Source organism: Nyctereutes procyonoides, unplaced genomic scaffold (genome assembly GCF_905146905.1).
Source record: "Nyctereutes procyonoides isolate TBG_1078 unplaced genomic scaffold, NYPRO_anot_genome, whole genome shotgun sequence".
In the NCBI taxonomy this organism is placed as follows: Eukaryota; Metazoa; Chordata; class Mammalia; order Carnivora; family Canidae; genus Nyctereutes; species Nyctereutes procyonoides.
The window spans coordinates 5,784,004-5,805,313 of NW_026575033.1; the positions used below are offsets into that span (position 1 = coordinate 5,784,004).

A 21,310-nucleotide genomic window follows, 5' to 3' on the forward strand; every position below is an offset into this window, starting at 1 on the left:
TTTTCCACCAATTTCATGCACGTACATCAGATTATCATTATCACCATCATTAGTATCAATTCTAAAAAATAAAAAGGCTGGAAATAAAATTCATCCTGGAAAAATAACAACCAAGAGAATTCACTTTAAATGTAAAGGAGCAACAAAATTTATTAACTGAATTAAACACAACAGTTAAAATGGCAGTGTTGTATTTTCATTTTAAGATGTTTGAATGAAACGAGAAAAGTGCTATTAGTCCAAGCTTCTTACATTCATTAAAAGAATGACTATCAAAAACAACAACATGCACAATGATACATATGCACAAAATGGAGTTATATCAACAAATATACAAAATACCCAAAATAAAAATATTTACAGGTTTAAAAATATAAACATTGGTTCATTTATCCCATTAAATCATTGGAGTGGAGAAAGGAGAAAAGATCCTATTGCTATTTAGAATCCTTTTTTAAAACAAGTTTTAAAAACATAGAGTAGTTCTAGGAGACGATTTTTGATGTTTGGGGGGAATTTAACATTCTATTATAAAAATAATATCTATAAACCTACTAACAATTTTCCTCCTGTGCACAAAAATAATACAGCCAGAAGCTTGTCCTCAAAGACATGCCTGACTTTCAGGAAAACTAATTATAGAATGGAGTTTTTCATTTGGGTCTTCTTTGTCATTATTTTCAAATAACCTGCAATTAATTCCCTATATTATACTGAGATATTTCATATAAATAACTTGGTCAAAACCTGAAGTTAGTAATGAGCCTGGTAGAGAGCTGGAGTCAAGTAAAAATGACAAAAATTTACTTTGCCTAGAACATCAAAACCATTTTCCCTGATGTTCTTGATAAAACGACTACTCTCCGATCCTTCATGTTCAGTTAAATTTGTCCTAGAAGCAGTAAGAATGTTATGTATTACTTTGTTAGAGTTTCTCTTCCTTTCTTTAGAAATAACTATAGTGGGGGGATAAATGGTTGCAATGTAGATGTTTGAAAAAGTTCACTAATTCCTTCAGGCTACCTAGGACCATTTCATGTCATGTTACAAGTTTTTACTCTCTGTCCACTCTGTTTATGCAGGCTGACCAGATATTTTTAGTATCTCTTCTTTAGCTTATTAGATATTCCAGGTAGGTATCTAGAAAGTTTAATATGTCTCCGATAACCAGTCACTTCAACTATATTTTATTAGAAATATTATGTTCGGGCAGCCCGGGTGGCTCAGCGGTTAGCGCCACCTTCAGCCCAGGGCCTGATCCTGGAGACACAGGATCAAGTCCCACGTCGTCAGGCTCCCTGCAGGGAGCCTATTTCTCCCTCTGCCTGTGCCTCTGACTCTCTCTCTCTCTCTCTGGGTCTCTCATGAATAAATAAATAAAATCTTTTTTTTTTTAAAGAAATGTTATGTTCTCACACAAAGCAGAAAGTCAATCCACCAATTATTGAGTAATTACCACAAATGACCCCAGTTTACATTTCAGTAGAATGACCACCTGTTATTGAAATCTTCTACCGAGTCTCATTAAAATGAGGTCTGAAATTAATTTTAAAAGCATTTTACCAAGTGTAGGCAGGCCATATATTAGGGAAATAGTCTCGTTAATTGTGACCATGATGCAATTTCAAGTGAATTTTCCCTAAATACTGGGAGTACTAACAGAATCAGAATGGGAGAAAATTCAGGTTGCAACCTGCTGGATTCACTACTAAAACTGTGTTTAGTTTTATTATTGACAGAACATATATCAGATCACAAAATCTGTATGTAGACCTGTTTGTTTGCAACTCCAAAGTAATTGATGAATATAGTTCGCAACTTTGACTGGCCCAGGTGGGAAGAAAACCTGCTAGTCTCTGACCTCTACCTTTTAGGCTTGCTTTTGAAAAGCCATCAAAGAATTAAAAAAAAAATACAAGTTTCTTTTAACTAAAATAATCATCAGTTGGATGGTACCCACAATTATAAAAATCTGGTTTGGCTCTTGCAGTTAAGGACTTTGATCAGTTTCTTAATTAAAACAAGTTTTACAGAAATTGATCATATGGCTTTAAAAAAAGATGTAGAATTAAAGCATAAGGTATATAGTTAGGTTTCTGATTCAAATTTTGTCTGTTACTTATGAAATGGGTGACTTTGGACAAGGTATTTCACCTTTGCGAGCATCATTTTCTTTCTCTGCAGGATGGAGCCAATACCCAGCCTGCATGGTCCTTGTGAACAGTGGTGATAATAGTGTAAAAGAAAGCACAGAGCATCATCCCGGCGCAGGGCAAACACACAGTATATGTCAGTTATCTCACTTTAATATAAAATACTCAAATTCACGATGACTGACTTAATAGGTCTTCAATAAATATTGAGTGAATTAATGAATCAGAAAATATGACCTAGGATGCAGTGGCCATAGACAGAATGTAGGAGGCACCACTTTTTAAAGAGCCAGGAGCTTCTCTCTGAAGTTCAGAACTGTATCAATGCAGGGATCACTCAGCTAGTAGATATTTAAACAAACCACATGGAACACCCAGAGCAAGGCTAGACTGGGCTTATCGTGGAAAAACAAGTGCAACGTGCTTGGAATGACTGGCATCCTATAGGGAAGAAGTATCACCATGACAACAGAAGAGATTTCTGTCTATATTTTTTATGTTAACCTCAAGGAGGAGAAGATACCATCAAAAGAAAGCAGAGTGTTTGCCTATTAACTGTGCCTGGTTTCTCTGCCAGTGATACGACCACCATCGTCTCCAACACAAAACCAATGTTCGGCTTCATGACATGGGTTAGCTTTGTTCCTATTGGAAGTGAGCTGGTCATGACATTGAGCTTAGCTCTTGTGTTCTTAGCTCTTGTGTCACTCTAAGTTACTTAAGAGTTTATATTTCCATCCCAGAAGAAAAGAGAAAGAAAGAGAAAGAGGGGAGTTGGGGGGGGGGTGGAGATGAGATGGGATGGGACAGAAACAAACAAAAAGCATGAATTAAAGATGGCACACTGGGGAAATAATATTGCCTCAACCCACGCAGCTGCTAAGAGGACCAAGTAAATATTTGTAAAGCTCCTAGCAGTCACTGGCATTTAGCAAGTACTCAGCACATGCTCATCGTTATAATTACTATTATTGTTTTGAGAGGAATTTGTGTGGCTTAATCCATTCCATTCATATTCAAGCTCACCCCATTCTGCTCCATCCCACAAACCATAAGCAACAAATGCAAAAAAAAAAAAAAAAAAGGTAGGTAAAATAAAATAAAAGATGTTTTTAATGACTGTTAAGAAGGTTCAGTCAGTACGACCATGTGTGAGCTCCAAACTGCACGTGTCTTTATGAAGTGTCAGATACAGCGTATGCCCCGTGAATACAGGTGGCATCGAATTACAGTAAACATTGGTCGTAAGAGTGCGCCTGGTTCCCATTCTGGAGGCTTTGTGACTATTTTAATCTTTGCTTTTTTCAGTTTGAGAAAGAACGCCTTTCCATAATCATGAAACCATCATTCTGAATCACTCCTTAAAAAGCATTATCTGGAGTGAGATGATAACATTCCTTATAAGCAGCTACAGTTGCAACAAACTATCTCCGCTAAAGCATTAGCACAGGGGGATCCCTGGGTGGTGCAGCGGTTTAGCCGCCTGCCTTTGGCCCAGGGCACGATCCTGGGGACCCGGGATCGAATCCCACGTCGGGCTCTCAGTGCATGGAGCCTGCTTCTCCCTCTGCCTGTGTCTCTGCCTCTCTCTCTCTCTGTGTGTGTGACTATCATAAATAAATAAAAATTAAAAAAAAAAAAGCATTAGCACAGGGCGAAGGCTTTAAGAAGCAATTTATGACAGCCATCACCAAGTCCTCAGGGGCCTCGGTGACTGCCCTTGAGGGGAAGCCACGCTTAGGGAGGGGGGGTTCTGGACAACGTTCCAGACACATCTTTTTATGAAGTAAATGCTTGCTTCTTGCTTTCCCACACAGGTGTATAAGCCACCAGTCTGCCACGCTAGCTTTTGGTCCCAAACTGTCATGAATATTTGTGCATAAGGAATCAGAAATTCCTTAGGCCCAGTTTCCACAAATAAGAATGTGTGTTGCAGTTCATTGCTCGGTCTGCCTGGTGAAAAGGGAGGGAAGACAGGTAGCGCCAAGGTATCCGGGTTCCTCCTCTTATTTCATGCAAGTACTTCTAACTGGTCATTCCCAGTGGTGATAAGAGGCAATTGTGGTGCTTTCTCTTTTTAAGAGTATAAAACTCTTGAATTAATTTCTTAAGAAGGATAAGGGAAGCGAAGTCTATCTGGCTAAATTGGAACACGCCTCCACAGAAACCGAGCACAGGGGACCAGTGCCAGATTATCATCGTTCAGGAGAGAAATCTGGAATGACAATCAAGAAATGTGTTCCACTACACCAGTGTCAAAAGATGCCACCATCATGAGAAGTGTCCCCTTATTGCTATCTCAGTAAGCAAACATGGTGGGGACAGGACAGGAACTACCTCAGTCTGTTTCTTCATGCAAAGTTAGTGGCAAAAAGGCTCTGAAACCTAATCTGACAAAGATGTAAATAATGAAAACTCAGAAAGACCAGTCGAAGAAATCTGGATACCTAATATAGTCTTTTACCTTCATAACTTTGTAAGCAAAGGGTTATTTGAATAGTCATCCATGTGCAAATACTTCAAAACTACTTCTGAGACTAATGACAAAACCCTTGAAATCCTACAGTAAGTTATCACTCTCATAGACATTAAACACTTTGTATTTAAATAAGCAGATAATTAGTAGAAAATTTATCTTACGGATAAAAGTCTTTAACGTCCCATATGTCGTTGTTGTTAGGTAAAATAATAAGAATCTGTTTTCTCTTGCAATTATTGAAAATGCTATCATAAAATTTCTCCCCGTCAGTGCTAATGGAAGAATAAAAGCCTCCAACTGCCATTAGTACTGATGCCAGAGTAGTTCAAGTAACATTGTCTGTGTAATGTAGATATTAAAGTCAGGCTGTCTTTGTGCAGAGCTATTAAACTCACTGATAAATTCAGGGCCAACGATTGATTTGACTTTTTCCTCTCTAATTTGTCCAGCTCTCTGACTAAAGAGACCTCATCAACCCCATATCTCAGAATCATATACACACACAGCAAAGGGGTCATCAGCCCATACTTAATCCTTCCCATTAAAAAAAAATCAGCAAATATGGCCAAATTAGGAAATGCATTAATACTAATTAGAATATAAATATTAAAATGCTCAAAAAAAAAAAAACCACACACAAACAAACCCAGCAATCTCCAGGAATACAAATGAAAGAAAGTAGCCCTTGGCACAAAAAAAAAAAAAAAAAAAAAGCAACCACAAAGCCTTATTAGTGGGTGGAAAAGGTTTAGTTGCAGGCTTCCTGCATTGGTCCTGATTTCCCATCTACCTACTGACGCCACTTAATTAATTGCCTGCATCTTTCATTTGACTTGTGTGGGTGGAATTCTTAAAGATAGAGAGTTTTTTAGAAAATAGAAAGCATATGGAAAAAAGAATAAAAAGAAAATATTTTATATCTTGTATAATGGGTTAATTGACAGGCAAGGGGAAGTGAAGGTAAGCTTTGCTGTCATTTTCCTTTACTTACAAAAAGAAGACACAGCCTAGTGGTATAATTGCAGAAATAAGTCCCCAAAACCATGAAAGCAAAAATAGTTTGTCTCAGTGCTAACAAAATAGATTTATCAATAGATTGCCTTTACCGTTATAATATTCCCATCAGTACTTCAGGTACCCTTAACTTTCCTGTACAATTGAACAGATGAACAAATATAACTTTGTCGTGGATTCACACAGAGGAGAATATAATCCTCACAAGAAAATGCACAAGAAGAAAATAAAGATCCTTTGTTTTAGGGCTAGGAATAAAATTTACGTTCTTTACATTCACTAGGGGAAAATGAATGCATTTGTAGTCTAAATAGTACTATCAGCGTGAAATCAAATCTAAATCCCTTTCTCAAGACAGAAATAATTTGTAAAATATTTCCAAGTATACAGTAGATGCCTTTGTCTGTTAGTCTGTGCACAGTTGAGTGCATAAGCACGTGTGTGAGCGGCTTTATGAATTCCTCGTGGTGGGTTCAGAGTGCTTAAGGCTATGTCTGATTATAGGACCTCATCTATATAAGGAAATTAAATATTAAAACAGTGCTTTGAAATAACATTAGGGATCTGATACAATGCAATAAAAGCCGATAATCTGACTAATAAGGAGATCCAACAAATCTCTACCACCTCTTCTAATTGAATCATTGCAAATTTAAAACGGAGAACAATTTACTTTATGCTACTGGTTCAAATTTGTTTGCCTTTGAGGTCCGTTTATTTTGTTTCTTTTGTACTCTTAAAATAGATTTCCATATACATAACTTGCCTCTTTCTTTCCCTTATGAAACAGAAAACAAGCTTAGAAAGTGTATAATATCAGTTCATCACTTAGGCAATCTCTCTGGAAAATGGGAGTTATATAGAAGTGTTTGTGCCATTCATATACATGCAGTGTTGCTTGAAAATGTCTAATCTTCCTGATACCATGAATCAACTCCTAGTAGAAGCTCTGGTCTTTTGATTAAACACACTGAAGTGCATTTCAAAGAGGATATTATATAATCATTACATGCTAATAGCATTCTAGGAACTGCTTCAGTTAATCGCTCAAACTATTCAGGCATATGGTAACCCGTTCTGAAATAAATGTTTCGTCTAAAAGAACAGAAAACCTATATAATATGGAAACCACTTTTCAAAAAAGAAAATCTTGGCATAGAGTGTTGATGATATGTATGCTTGCCAGCGTCATATTCTGAACATACCTGTCTCAATCATAAGTCTATAAATCAAAAGTCAAATAACATGGGAAACTCTATTTTTCTCTTCTTTTTTTTTTTTCCATATGTTCCTCATTTGGAAATCCCCATGTTGTAGAATGGTTGAATCCAAAATTTTTATAACCAAGGTAAAAAAAAAAAAAATCTCTGAAAACCAGGATTGGGGTGAGAAGTAAATAGTCTCTTACCCAAGACAAGACAGAACCATTTCTCTGGGACATCAACACAATAGACCCTTTTCTTTTTTTTTTTTTCTTTTTTTTTTTTTTTCTCCTGCATTGAGAGCCAGAGAACCCATATAAAACGGAAACAGAATTTCTTTAGGTTACAGTACATAAAAGAACATCAGTGGTTCGTGGACAGTCATCATAACTAGTTATAAAACCAGATTTTAAATCCGAGGTTACTGACAGATTATAAAATGTTAACAGCTGGATAAACTGTAAAATATGCATTATCTACACATGAAAAGGTTACAGTTTATAAATGCTAGAATACTGTGTCTATTGGCATTTTAGTGAAATCTTTCCCTGATCCTAATTTCTTCACTGGGTGGGAAAGAAAAAGAAAAAGAAGAAACCTGCTCTGCTGAGCTTTTTATTTCTCCCCTAACAAATGGTCTACACCAACCAAACCAAAATGCTCCTTTATTGACCTATTTGCATACCCATCAACTGAAAGTAGGCAAGTGTTCTGCCAATGAACAATCCCTTCTGCTCATCAGAAGGTAAAATACCTGGCTCTTTCAGCTCTGTAGGTGTTTCCCACACAGTGATACAGCAAAAGGTCTTTTTTCTTTTCTCTCTCTTTCTCTCTTTCTCTTTTTCCTGGAAAGAAAAAGGAAAAGAAGGAAGGAAGGAAAGTGTCATGGAAGAAGGGGGGTGCTCCTCTGGTGCTGGCAGTGGTTCCTCCAGGCCCTGTCTGGACGCTGGCACAGCCAAACATCATGGCATGATGCTCACTTGGGTTTGGTTAAGTCCTGTTTTTTGCAAAGGCAAGTAAAGGTGACTTCCAGGTGTTCAGTGCATCAAAGGAAAAAAGGGAAAAAAAAGAAAGGATTTTTTTTAAAAGGCCAAAAACTAAAAGTGCTTGGAAATCATTCTCGGGTAGCTTATTTGAGCGGAGAATCCCACGTGTAGCACCCCCTCTCTGGTGTATCCGGCCCCTGCCCCCTCGGCGTGGCCGAGACCTCCTCGGTCTGGGCTCTGGAGCGGGGATGGCCCTACAAGCCTCTCTTCAGGGGAAGCATGACCTCTGTTCGCGGTTTCCAGGGCGGGGGGGCGGGGTCGTATTCCTTGACATGTGGTCCATGCACCTGGGCTTCGGAGACCTCACAACTTTTTGGCACTGTCGTGGCACGCCGCGGCCCGGAGGGTGGTCCCCGCCAAAGCCCGGCTGCTGACTCTGCGGACCAGCACCTTGGAGACTGGGATTTTCGTTCTGGGCATCTCACTCCGGACTGGCTGCTGCTGCACCACGGGATGGCTGGACGGAGGGCCCGCGAGGTGCTTGACGCTGATGGGGATCTTGGAGTCCTTCGGCAGACTGCCAGGTGTTCGCAGCGGGCAGGTGATGGTGACGGGAGACACAGGCTTCAGGCGGGCCGGGCCGGACGTCTCGTCGCTGGCGGGGCCGGCGGCGGGGTCGGCGTGGGGGTCGTGGGGCGCGTCCCCGCTGGGGCTCTGCCGGGGGGCGCTGGCCCGCTGGCCGCCGGCCGGGCCGTCCTCCTCGGGCCCGGGCGGGGAATCCCGGCAGCCCTGGTCGCCGTTGGGGACGGCCGCGGGCTGCTCCCTGCGCGGCTGCGTGGGCTGGTCCGGGGGCTGGTCCGGGGGCTGGTCCGGGGGCTGGTCCGGGGGCGGGGGCGGGGGCTGCGGCTCGGGGGCGCCGCGGTCGAGCCTCCTGTGCTTGCCCGGGGGCGCGTCCCTGGCCCCTTCCGTGCACCGGGCGTCCCCGCCGGCCCCCGCCGTCGCCGCCGCCGCCGCCGCCGCCTGGGGCGCCTGGGGCGCCGCCTGGCCCTGGTCCTCGGCCTGGGACAGCATGTCCCAGAACTCCTGGAGGTAGGTGTCGTCCAGCTCCTCCGGGCTCGCCATCTCCTCCCCTCCTCCTTGGTAGGCCACCACGCCGGCGTTCTTTCTAGGGGGGCCCGGCTGGCCGGGCCCGGGGACATGCTGGGCGCAGCCGGGGCCTGCCTCGTCCTCGGGGTCTGCAATAATATCTCCGCAGCCTGTAAGAGAGTCAAAGCTTTTCAGTGAAGTCACGTCAGAAAACATCAAACAAATACGATCTGCCGACGGGTCTGAGGGCGGGTCGACGGAGCAGGGGTCAGGGGCGCGGCCGCCGCCGCCAACGCCGCCGCCAACGCCGCCGCCAACGCCGCCGCCAACGCCGCCGCCAACGCCGCCTTCCGAGTCGCCAGGGCGGTCCCCGGGGCTGCGGGCGCCGTCGGCCGGCCGGCCCTCCCCGGGGCGCAGCTGCGAGGCGGCCCGGGGCTCCTGGGCGCCCCCGGCCGGCGCCGGCTGCCCCCCTGCGAGCTCACCTGCTGGCCGCGGCGGCGCGTCCCCGCTGGGCTGCTCCGGCGGGCTGGCGCGGGCGGGCGCGGGCGCGGGCGCCTCCTCCTTGACGCACTCCAGGCTGGCGGTGAGCGAGCCGGGCAGGATGAGGCCGCCCGGGGCCCCCGCGCGCTCGCCCTTGGCCTCCGCCTTGGCGCGCTTGTCCTTCCTGTGCCAGCGCATGCTGCTGAACAGCCCCTTGAGCCCTCGCTTTTGTTTGCCGCCGGCCTTGCTCGCGTCGGCCGGCTCGCCCCTGCCGCTCTCCGGCCGCCCGTTCTTGCGCAGCAGGGAGAAGAAGCTGTGGGACTTGGCCACCGCGCTGCCGGCCAGGGAGCCCGCGCCGGGCCCCGCCGGCCTGGGGGGCCCCGGGTGCGGCCGCCCCCCGCCGCCGCCGCCGCCGCCGCCGCCGCCGCCGCCGCCGTCCCCCCCCCCGCCGCGCGGCTCCTCCTTCCTGCCGCTCTCCAGCACCAGCACCTCGGCCAGGCCGTCGTGCGTCCGGCTGCGCACCATCCCCGCCGGACCCGAGCCTTTCCCGTCCCCTTTGTTTCGGACCCCAAAAATGCTGGGCATGGGGCCACCCGATCTCCTCTTCTTGAACAGTTTGAAGGCGGCTTTGTTAATCCTCCCCGACGGCTGCTCGGCGGCCGGCGGCGTCTCGGCGGCGCGGTCACAGTGCAAGTCCATGTCTGCCGCGAGGGTCCCGGCCGCGGCCTCCGCCTGCCTCCTGCAGCCCCCCGCGGACGCGCCGCCGCCGCCGCCGCGCTCGCTGACAGCCTGGCCGCCGCCGCCGCCGCCGCGGCCCGCGCTCGTCTCCATGGAAACCGAGCGGGCTGAGCCGCTTTCGTCAGCGCGGGCTCGCGCCAGCCCGCTGTCACCCGCGCTCCCCGTCAACCTGAGCCGCTCGCGCCGCCGCCGCCGCCGCCGCAGCAGGACAAACACGCGTCAAAGAGCGTCTCCCCTCCCGCCCGGGCCTTGTGTAATGCCCTAACCCACTTCGGAGCCGGCTCGGCTTTGTGCTGCAGGGTCTGTGCGAGCGGGGCACGAGCAGGCAACGCAGCCTCCAGTCGACTGCAGGAATCAGAGCCGGCATTGTGGAAGGCACACCGCGGCCCGCCTCACCCGCCTCCGGCTTCCTCCTCCTCTCCAGAAGCCCGGTGGTGGATCGCAGCAACCACCGCCCCCCCACCCCCTACAAAAATGATGAATGAACTGATTGATGAATAAAAAATAAAGAATAAAAAGGACAAAGAAATCCACCCCCAACCCAAAATGGTCATTGCTCTCAGCGCCTCTCCCGGACCTCACAAGCCTTTGTGTCTTTCCCAAGCCTTTCACGTCTGTCCTTATCACTTGGCACCAAGCCCAGCAGGCATGGAGCGTGTCCCTTGACATCTGTGGCTTGTCCTCTGCTGAGCCACAGTCTCCAGGTCCATGCTGAATCCTTAGCACTGCGGTTCCAGATTCTCGCTGCAAAAACACCAGCCATCCGCCGAATACCAATTAGCAACTCTCTGCAAGGAAAGAAGTGCGGTTGGTTCTGTAAAGGGGAAGGTGACTGGTCCTCAGAGGCAACTGTGGCTTTTATCCCACACTCCAGGTCCTGGGGCTCGGGTCACAGAAGCCACGGCCTAGCCTGCACTTGATCACAATGGATGAGTGGAGGAGGGAGGACACAGTTTGAGAATCTCAGGTCCACTCCACAGGTGGTCCTTGGAGTTCAGGGTCTGCCTTCTTTTGCCTTGGGCAGGACGAGGGCTTTACTCCCGATCCCTACTGCTGCCACCCCCTACCCACTTCCACATCCCCAGGGCTTCCTGCAGCCCCCTCTGGGACAGGGAAAAGCCTGGCAGGGTCCCTGAGTGCCGGGGAGTCTCTGCAATTGCTCTGACCCACATCATCTGGGCAAAAGGGAAACCTTGCCCCAGGGAATGGCCCGATCTGGGGATCTTTTCTATGATCTGACTTCGATGGTGACTGCTAATATTGTAACCTTGACACCTAATTTCCTGACCCGAACTGAAGGTTTACTAACAATGAAAGAAGAAATTTGGAGAAGCATGTACATATATTCATGTCATATATACATGAAAGAAGAAATTTGGAGAAGCATCTACACATATATATATGATTTATATATATTTAATATTTAATAATATGTGATAAAGATATAATATTAATTTATGATCTATTTTGTTCATTATTATTGTTTAGCAATATGTGATATTTATGTATATGTGAAGATCCATCTTTTCCCTCATCATCTTGAGCTTCATTTTTTTATGAGCTGCATGCATTATACCTGGAAACTCCATTCTCTATGGGCTGAAGTCAGAGTTTTACTAATAATGTAAAGCCACTGCAGCTCCTGTAGCATGGGACACAGTTGGTTCGAATGTAGGACTTGGGGTTGTTAGCTGTATACTTGCCCTTTTCTGTTGATTTTTATCAAAAACATTGTTTTATAAAATTTTTAAAATCGTTTTGGATTCAGGAGAGGTTTTCATTCTCAGCATTTGTTTTTTGTTTGTTTGTTTGGGTTTTTTAAATGTTTTATTTATTTATTCATGAGAGACACACAGAGAGGGAGAAAGGCAGAGACATAGGCAGAGGGAGAAGCAGGCTCCATGCAGGGAGCCCAATACGGGACCAGATCCCAAGACCCCCGGATCATGCCCAGAGCCAAAGGCAGATGCTCAACCGCTGAGCCACCCAGGTGTCCCTTTTTTTTTTTTTAAGATTTATTTATTTATTCATTTATTTTATAGAGAGAGCATTTATGCAAGTGGCGGGGAGGGGCAGAGGCCGAGGAAGAGGATCTTGAGCAGACTCCCTGCTGAGCTTGGAGTCTGGCAGGGGGCTCCATCCCACAACCCTGAGCCCACGATCCTGAGATCACAACTTAAACTGAAACCAAGAGTCAGACGCTCAACGACCGAATCACCCGGTGCCCCCATTCTCAGCATTTGAATCTGGCCAGGTCTCTGCCCCTCATGCCACACATCCCTCCAGGACAGGGTTTAAACCTGAGACTAGAGAGGCCACTGCTAGTTTTAACTGACCACTTGCCACGGTGAATCAGGGTTCTCATTGCCCTGGGGAGGGAAGAGGTGTGAAAAAATATAAAGAGAAATGCATTTGTTACTTCTTCACAAGCTTTTGAAGGCAGTTGAAAATCTTTTCCAGTTCTTTCACACACACCATACAATTGCTCTGATTGGTAGGTTACTACATAACTGTGTCAGTCTGAAAGAGTTTATGACTGGGGTCAGGAAAAAATAAAGCAGTCTATAAAAAAATCTCCCCTTCTCCATCCCTGAGGCTGACGTTGGGAGAAGGTGGACTGCTTATCCACTGCAGAGCTCTGACTTCCCAGGACAGGCCAATGTGAGTCTCATTTATATGAGAATCCTTGCCCCTCACCCTCACCCCCACTCCCCACCCCCCTCCAGGAAAAATATGGCCTGGACTTTGGGATGGGTATCATTCCTTTGAGACAGGGACACTTAAAACAAAGAGAAAGAGACAAAGCAGTCTTTAATCTAGGAAGATGCTGTGGTGGCCAGTCCCTGGCCCTGAGGCAGAAGAAGGCAAGACACTTAGACTCATCCTCATCTGAAGGCCCTAGGCAAGGGGAGCTTTAGAAGCCATGGTGTGGATGGGGACCTTCAAATATTCTCCAACCCAAGGTCCTTGTTATGGGGACTATCAAAAAAAGGAGAGTGTGGCCAGCCTATGGGGACCTTACCAGAAGAATCAGGCACATGGGGGGAGAGCACCCCCTTTCTAGGGCCCAGGAGCCAGCAAGGGAGGTAGATGGTTGAGTTCCAGCCCAACTGCTGGGGGGGGGGGGCGCATTTTGAAGTCAAAGGCCATTGCTATGAATCATTGCAAGGGTTTACAGACACCTTAAATCACTCTTCACTGTCAAGAGTAAGGGAGGCAATATCTGTATTTGCACAAAATGGCGACTATTGTCCCTGAAAGACAGATCATGACGGTGAGGATAATTTTACCAGTATGCCTGTTTGGGGTTATAGTTTCCTCTTTCATTCTCTCTCCCCTACTTCACCAGTGCCCCCATGCACCCCCCAAACCTGCCATCTGAGAGAGCGAACAGAAAATTAGAGTAGGAAGGAGCTGAGGAGAAATGTTTCAGAAAAAAAGCTATTCCAGAATGATAAGATGCTTCACAAATGTGAACAGCAAGCGGGTTTTGCTGGAGACATGTGCATGCTTTTCTTTTTTGGCACAAGGGAGTGTTTATTATTCAGTCAGGGCTTTTTTCTCTGGGTAGCAAGCATCTTTGGAGGAGGTTAATCAAAAGAAGAGAAAAAAAAGATAAGAGAAGCCCAGGAGGAATCATTTGAGAGCTTACCATCATCGTCGTCATCATCATCATCAATCCCCTCTTCAGGGAGTCTTCTGACCAGCCTAACTCTAGTCTGTGTCCTGAGCTTATTGGGTGGAATTTTCTATCTGAGGGGAAACACCCAGAACATTTTGCAGAAAAGGCTGGGGGCAGAGCTGCCCTTCAAGCCACGGGGTGGCTGTACTGTGGATCTCCCCTTATCACAGCATTCCCGCTAAGGAGGCAGCTGGCTTTACCTTATGTTTGCCTGAGGTCTTTAAAAGGATAGTTTCATCAATGACATTCGGAAATGATACTTGAACTGGGATCAACACCTCCCATCTCCAGACCACTTAGCCTGCTCTGGACCCCGGCCCAATGGCAATGTCGCCTTCCTGCTCTTGGCCATCTCCACCTCCACCAACCCCCCCGCCCACCATGATTATCCTCGAAGGCCAGAAGAGTGAAGATCCTCAAACATCTTTGTTATGAGGATGATTGAGGGGAGCTCCAGCCTTGCCAACCTTGACCCTCGTCCTGCAGTTAACTCTGTCCACGTGACCAAGGTCCATCCTTGCCCTACAAGGGATGCCGTGGGCCTCCATAAGCTGAAACTACAAGGTGAAATGTACAGTGGCCAGGGGAGAAATGTGTGAATGCCCCTTGCCAGTGAGCCTGGCCCAGGGGCCCATGCTACTGACGTATTTCTGTGCCCTCCTTTCCACGGAAGACAAGGCTCTAGGTGAGCACTTGGCAGAGGACTACAGAGGTCTAAGCACAGTCGGCTGCGGCTAGACTGAAGTTCTTATGTTCTCGTTTGCATATTTTGATTTTTAATCTGTCCTAATGTGGGGTAATAGCTGTTCTGGGTATATGCTTACACAGAGAAGAAATTCATTTCTAATTAGTAACATGCAATGTAAAATCCACCCCAACTCTCAATTTTCCATATTAACCCTGGAGCACAGCTGAGGCAGCAGAGGGGAGAGAGCTCATGTCAAGAGGAGAGAGAATCCCATGTTGGCTCTGGAATGGCCCAGAAGCTCAGGGAGTGAGGTGTTCTGGGTTCCACGGGTCACCAGTCATAAGGTGTCACCTTGGCCCAGCCCCTGTGGGTTTGTACCTGGATTGTGGAGCAAGAGGGTATGAAGAAAAGACCAAACAAAAGCAAAATGAGCACTTGTCTGTAACTTTGGTGGTTTGAATAAAAGTCATGATAACAAGCATCCTTATCATTAGATTTTTTGGGGGTTACATTAGATACATTGGGTTGAAATTATGTTCTCCTACTCTATGGTTTGTCTTTCAATTTGGTATGTGGCATCTTACATAGATGTGTTTTTAAATTCATGTAGTCAAATGCATTAATCTTTCCCTTTATGATATTTATAATCTATATCTTAAGAAGATTTTCCCCCCCTCAAAGTCAAATGATATTCTCCTATCTCAGGGAGCACAGGCCATGCAGAAGCTGGCAATGCTGGCATCGGGGTAGCTCCTAGGCCTCTCTCATACCTTCTGGTTCTTGCTGGTAACCACTGGCATCCCTTGGCTTCTAGACACATCATTCCCAACCACCTCCATCTTCACAGGGTGTTCTCCCTCAAGTGTCATCTGCCTGTGTCTCCTCTCCTTTTATGAGAGCACCAGTTACGTTGCACTAAGGGCTCATCCCACTCCAGCATCACCTCATCTTAATTTTATATCTTAGTCACAGTTGCAAAGATCCTATTTCCAAATCACGTCACATTCGCAGGTATCAAAGGGTTAAGACTGTGATGTGTCTTTGGGGGGTCACAATTCAACCCACGACAAGCATCACCGCCAGTGATGGTGGTGGCATCCACCTCACCTTTACCCTTCAGTGCAGCCGCTAGTGCCCTTGACACAGACAGTAATGTGCTTAGACTCACTTTGGGGGGTTCACATTGGGTGTGGGCTTCTCCAGCAAGTGTAGACACTCAGCAGATTTCAAAGTCATTTCAAGGTCATGGAGGGCACTCAGGGGGTTGCCAACTAGTTGTTGGCACACCTACATGAGGCTCCTGGGGTCTGTTGGGACCGTCCAAGAGGAACCTAGATGGCTGTCTGGATGGGATAGAATAAGAGAAACACTGTGGTTATTCTTGTTCTCTGATTTCCTACACATGAGCCAGAGCAGCCTGAGAAGCGGATTACATCATAACCATTGATCTGCTCCTCCCCATAATTCCCCTTTTCCCTGGCCTGCTATTTGGCCAAAGCTACTCTTAGAAAATATTCTGTCTCAGATTGCAGAGTGGCGTGGGGTCCTTCCAGCTGTCAGCACCAAGGTGGGCGCAAGGAAGCCAAAACTGGGCAGAATGAGGTCAGACAGCTGAGGCCATGTGGACAGGATGCCAGGGCTTGGGGCATGGATGAATGCACGCGAGGGAGCGGCCAAACTCAGTGGTGGGAAGCATCTGATCCTACAGAGGGTGTGAACTAAACCAGAGTCCAAGATGAGGCCTGCAGGTGTTAATGAGGCAGAGGAATTCCAGAGTGAGAGCCTAGAGAGGCTACAAAAAATGAATTAAAGCCCAAGCACCTGCCCCTCCTTGGGTGTACTTTCTCTCACCTTAGAGAAATTCTACTGTGTCTCTGCTTCTCTGACATAGAGCAGTATCACACACAGGGCTGGTCCAGCCCTCTCAGCAGACAGACAGTGAGCATGAACCAGTCCATGCAGCTAAGGAAGTCCCTCTGCCCAGGTTTGTCCTTCCCACCTGGTTTCCAGTCACACGAGCAAGCTGCTCTCCACCACAGCATCTCCTCATCACAACCGTCACACCTGGATCGCTGGCTCCCTTTCTCAGCTACCTCAACCTCAGTCTCAGAAACATGAAGAGTTTGTTTGCTTTCCCATGCCACTCTGGTTCTGCCCCTGCTCCACGTCATAACATCTGCTCCCCTGGCCCTGCATGATGGCACAGGGGACATACATAAGAGCTCCAGACAGATAGTAGCAGGGTCCTTCCTAGTCTCAGCTCCTGAGCCCATGGTGACATGGGGAAGTGTGTCTCATGCCCACTTCTTTGGAGCTAACTTGGATGGAGCAGAGCCCGTTCTTCTTAAAGACCCTAGCACTCTTTCTTTCTCTTCCATTCCCCAAAGCCTTGGGGTCTTGAGTAGTCTGGGCCAGCGAAACATATACATGTTCTTTTATCACTGAAGTTGGAACCTTGGTTCGTAAAGTTTAAATAACCCTACCTCATGCAAGTAAAAAAAAAACCCTTATACCTGAAGATACTGCCATGGGCTTCAAAAGTTTATTTTGAACTTCAAAAAGAGTTATCTTGTTCTTGTTTTCTTTTTTCTGCATCTCTGCCTACTTCTTCTACTCTAATTTCCCAGCTCTGTCCCATCCTTAAACCCCTACGCACAAGACACAAACACACTTGCTCTCATAGTCTATATTCCAACAAGCCTGAGCAAATTCCCTGAATGTGTCACTGTCCATCTGCCTGGTCCACACTGTAGCTATCCTTTCGAGTACTCTTGCTTCACCTGTGCAGCTAATGGATCCCGTGCGTTCTCTATGTCATGGCTGGAAGCCGGGTTCCTCTGTGGCTCTAGGAGGTGTGGCTGATTCCAATGATACGTCACACACAATCAGGCGTTTTCTGCACAACCTCAATCATTGTGGTGCCCCAGGGCCCACTTCCCATAAATTGACTCTGGCTTGGACGGGCTAAGAATTGTGTTGACAAGGAAGAGCACAGTTCTTCCCTCTGTGACAAGCAGAGCTGCCAACCAGCAGAGCTTCAGGTGAGTTACTCAGACATCCCAGTCAGAGGCTAATAACTCACTTTCTGGGCCTCTTCTCCCCTTTTTGAGCTACATGGGATGAGGGCGTCACTTCCCTGGGTATTCTAAACATTACTTAGGATTGTGTTAGCTTCTGTAACAGATCCTCCCCAAATAATGACTCAAACCAACAGAAGTCTATTTCTTGGTCACCTACCAGTTCTAGGAAGGTATCTAAATCAATAGGGCAGGGGTCTCTTCCTTGTTCATCCACGGTCTCAGGCTTCATGCCTCACAACTCCCCTGGGGTCTTGTCTCCGTCCACATCTAGTCGGTTGTTGGAAAGAGATCCTAGAAGAAGCTTTGACTCAGACATGGTGTGTATCACTTTCTCTCATATTGCAACGGTGACAAGTAGTCATAGGGCCACATCTAGCCACAAGAAAGGGGGAAATACGGTCTCACCATGTGCCTGGCCACATCCCTATTACTATGGAAGAAGAGAATAGATTAGAGCAGACAACTAGCAGAATTTGCTAGCAAATCAGCCCACTCTACAGCCATTCAGGGAAAGGAAATATCCCACATCCCCCACTGGGCTCACTTTCCTCTCTATGCTTCCCCCTGCCACAGACCGTGCATTAGACCTCCAGACCCCCACATTCCGGTCTCTATCATCCGCTCCTGGCTCTCTCCATTTCCTTTAGCCTTCTCCTTTGGAGAGAATATTTTTTGGTTAAAGCAAATACGTTTCGCAAATGTTTGAAATAGACTCAAGTGAATATCTGACTGTGGCTACTGCCGCATCCGGACTGTTTTAGGATGGTTCCCATATTGTCTTAGCTGCATCAGTTAGCATTTATTGAGTGTCTACTGTGTGTTGGGGGATGGCATGAATAAGCTATGACCCTGCCCTTGATGGCAACCGGGAGACGCCCCGCTGTGAGCCTTGTTTCAGTGTGAAACCCCTAGCCGACTGACTGACAGCACCTTTGTTTCCTTCCAGGTGCTAGGCCAGTGTCATCAGGCCTCTTGGCAGCTTAAATGTTCACTTTCCCTCCCTTGCAAAAAAAAAAAAAATATATATATATATATATATATATATATATATATATATATATACATTTTCCTCCATGATGGGTTAATCCCCAAATAGTCAGGCTTACTTCGGTCCCAGAGCCTAACCACCTACTGGGTTTTCTGCATGGGCTTTAGGTTCAGTCCCCGATCTGGCTTCATGCGGCTTGCATTTATGTTTCATTTCCAACTATCCCAACAAGGTTACTTCTTTCAAAAGACAGAAATCTCAGCAGATGTATTCATTCTGGGATGTTTCCTGGACACACACCAGTGAGCTCATTAGCCCAAGCTAACCATGAGGCTTTTCTCCCTGTCTTTTCTTCTCTTTCCTCTTTTTTTCTCCCCCCAGTTTGCAGCACAGAGCAAGATCATGTGGTCTCCTAGCAGCTCATTCCTATATGCACAGGGAGCTGGGACTGAAATTACCCTCAAGAAGGAGGGCAGTGCTTTCTAAACATGTGTACTTCTTCAGCGGGTCTGTTTGTATTTAGCGAAGACTGAAGCTCAAATAGGGAAACTTCTAGGTCAGCTATACTTTGCTCTAATAAAGGGAGAATCTAGCCAAAAAGAACAGCAAAACTATGGCCTGAGCTTTTTGGAGTGTCTTGTCTGATTACCCAATTATTTTATTACAGCTCAGATTAGGAAGGGATTAGCCTCCGAGGTTGGACAGATGGAGAACACTATTAAAATACCCCATGTAGGGTTTCAGAGTGAGTGGCAAAGTGACCACCTGTCCCTGTTTCTTGGGTCAGTCTGTCCTCATTTAGAGCCCTAAGATCGCTGTCTTTGATGCCAGTGGGTGGAGAAACTCAAGAGCACAGGAAGCTAGCTGGGGCCCCTGCCCCCATATCACCCGGAACTTCTGTGCTCCTGTTTCTCTCTCCCTAGCTTGTGCTCTGACCTAGAATGTCCTGGCAAGAAACTGTCAGCTGAATTGCAAGTGACTTGGGATTGTTATCTCTCAGGGCCCTTGGGATCAGGTCTGGGACGGTTTCTTAGTTCATAACGTTTCCATTCCAGATCTTCTCTTTCTTTGTTAACTTCTGAATGAGCAACTCCTCCTTTCTTGAATTTCTGTAATTCAGGAGCTACTTGGGGCTGCTTCTTGATTTCAGAGCTGGAGAGGAGTGAAGTTAAGATCTGTCCTGTGTCTCTGTGCCTTTTCACCCCTGTGTTTGGGGAGCTCGGGGTGGTCTCTGTACCACTTTGCCGGGCAAGGAAGCTGAATGGCTTGGGCCTCATGTTCTAGTCTTGAATTCACAAGCAGAAAGGTGCTCTAAGCAGTTTGTTCAATAATTAATAAGCCACTTAGCTCTTCTGCTTCAAGTCCTTTATCTTACAGAAATGGTGTTGCTAACCTCAGAAGGATGTGTACAGGAACATTAAAAGTTGATGAGAAAACATTATGCCAAGTAAAATATGTTGGTAATCTCAAAATTGTAATGATCTAGCCAGATGAACAGGCCTTTCTTACATATCTAGCTCAAGTCAATTCAAGAAAAGCATATTGAACACATTGAGTGCCTCCTCCATCAAAAACTTGGCCCCAACATGACAGGACATAGAATCTTAAGGTTGAAGGAGTCATCAATCTCCAAATTCTACAAACAGCCTCCCATTCATGATTGGAATTCACCAGCCAAGGGGGCTTCACCACATCCAGAAGCAGCTTACACCGTGTTTGGACAATTCCATTAGAGAATTCTTTAAAAATAGAGTTGAATTACTTTGTGTCTTCATAGTGGGAACCCCTTAGTCCTATTATTACACTAGTACTGATCAGTCTTTATGGACTAGGTATTATTCCAAGGGATTCTCACACGGTATTTAATCCTCACAATAATCATGAGGTTGGTCTTCCCTATTTTACAGAAAAGGAAACTGGGGCAAAGAGGTTAAATGATTTGCTCAAGATCTAACAGCTAGTAAATAGTCTGGTTCCATAGTCTTCCTTCTTAATCATTGTTTTGATTATCTGTTGCTGAATAACATACCACTGCCACGCTAACACTCAGTGGCTTCAAACAATGACCATTTTATTTACTCAGAATTTTGTGGATCAGGTATTTTGTCAGGGCTCAGCGAGGTGCATCTCCTCCTACTCCAACTGGCATCAACTGAGGTCTGTTGTGGATTGCCGTGGGATGGCGGCTAGAACTGGACCCTGAAGCAAGCATTTCAACTGGCAAAGGTAAAAGCCGCATAAGCGAAGGTCCAGCTTCAGAAGTTAAACACCATCACATCTACCAAATTCTACTGGTCAAAGGAAGTCCCAGGGTTGCCTAGGTTCAAGGGGAGGATAACTAAACTCTATGTCTTTGTTGGAGAGTGCAAGATCATAGCATAAAACAACATGTGAATGAGAAAGATGATGATGACCATCAGAGAGAATACCATCTACCCAAACCACAGTTTCTTTTTTCCTAGGAAATAGGTTCATGTGTACTCCCAAATGATACCTCTTCTGGAAACGGCCTCCAGGAGCTCTGCAACTTCAGTCTGTTGGGTTAGCCTTCTTTGCTCCTGAGCTGTTCCTTATCATCCTATCCTTTTCCCGTGATGTACCCCAGAACTTAGTGTCATATTCCAGGGTGTGCCTAGGCTGGTACAGACCAGAATGACCATCACCTCCTGACTTCTAGATATGGATATTGAATCAAATGGGATTTTTTTTTTAAGATTTTATTTATTTACTCATG

At 46.3% G+C, this 21,310-nt stretch overlaps 1 protein-coding gene across 1 annotated transcript; it reads right to left on the reverse strand.

The window, feature by feature from the left end:
• Nucleotides 1–6,921: 6,921 nt before the first annotated feature.
• On the reverse strand, nt 6,922–10,231 carry AMER2 (APC membrane recruitment protein 2). The gene is made up of 2 exons (XM_055317381.1): nt 9,403–10,231; nt 6,922–9,090 (listed from the first exon to the last, which is right to left on the reverse strand). Exons 1-2 carry the CDS (start codon nt 10,229–10,231, stop codon nt 8,198–8,200), a joined length of 1,722 nt encoding a protein of 573 aa, XP_055173356.1. The 3' UTR covers nt 6,922–8,197.
• Between the last annotated feature and the right edge of the window lie 11,079 nt (nt 10,232–21,310).

What these genes read in the sequence shown, in the direction of transcription:
- AMER2 (XM_055317381.1), bottom strand. Translation starts at nt 10,231, where the DNA reads ATGGAGACGAGCGCGGGCCGCGGCGGCGGCGGCGGCGGCCAGGCTGTC. An exon ending in CGCGCCGCCGCGGCCAGCAG is followed by an intron (nt 9,091 to 9,402) that starts GTGAGCTCGCAG and finishes ACTCTCTTACAG; the next exon opens with GCTGCGGAGATATTATTGCA.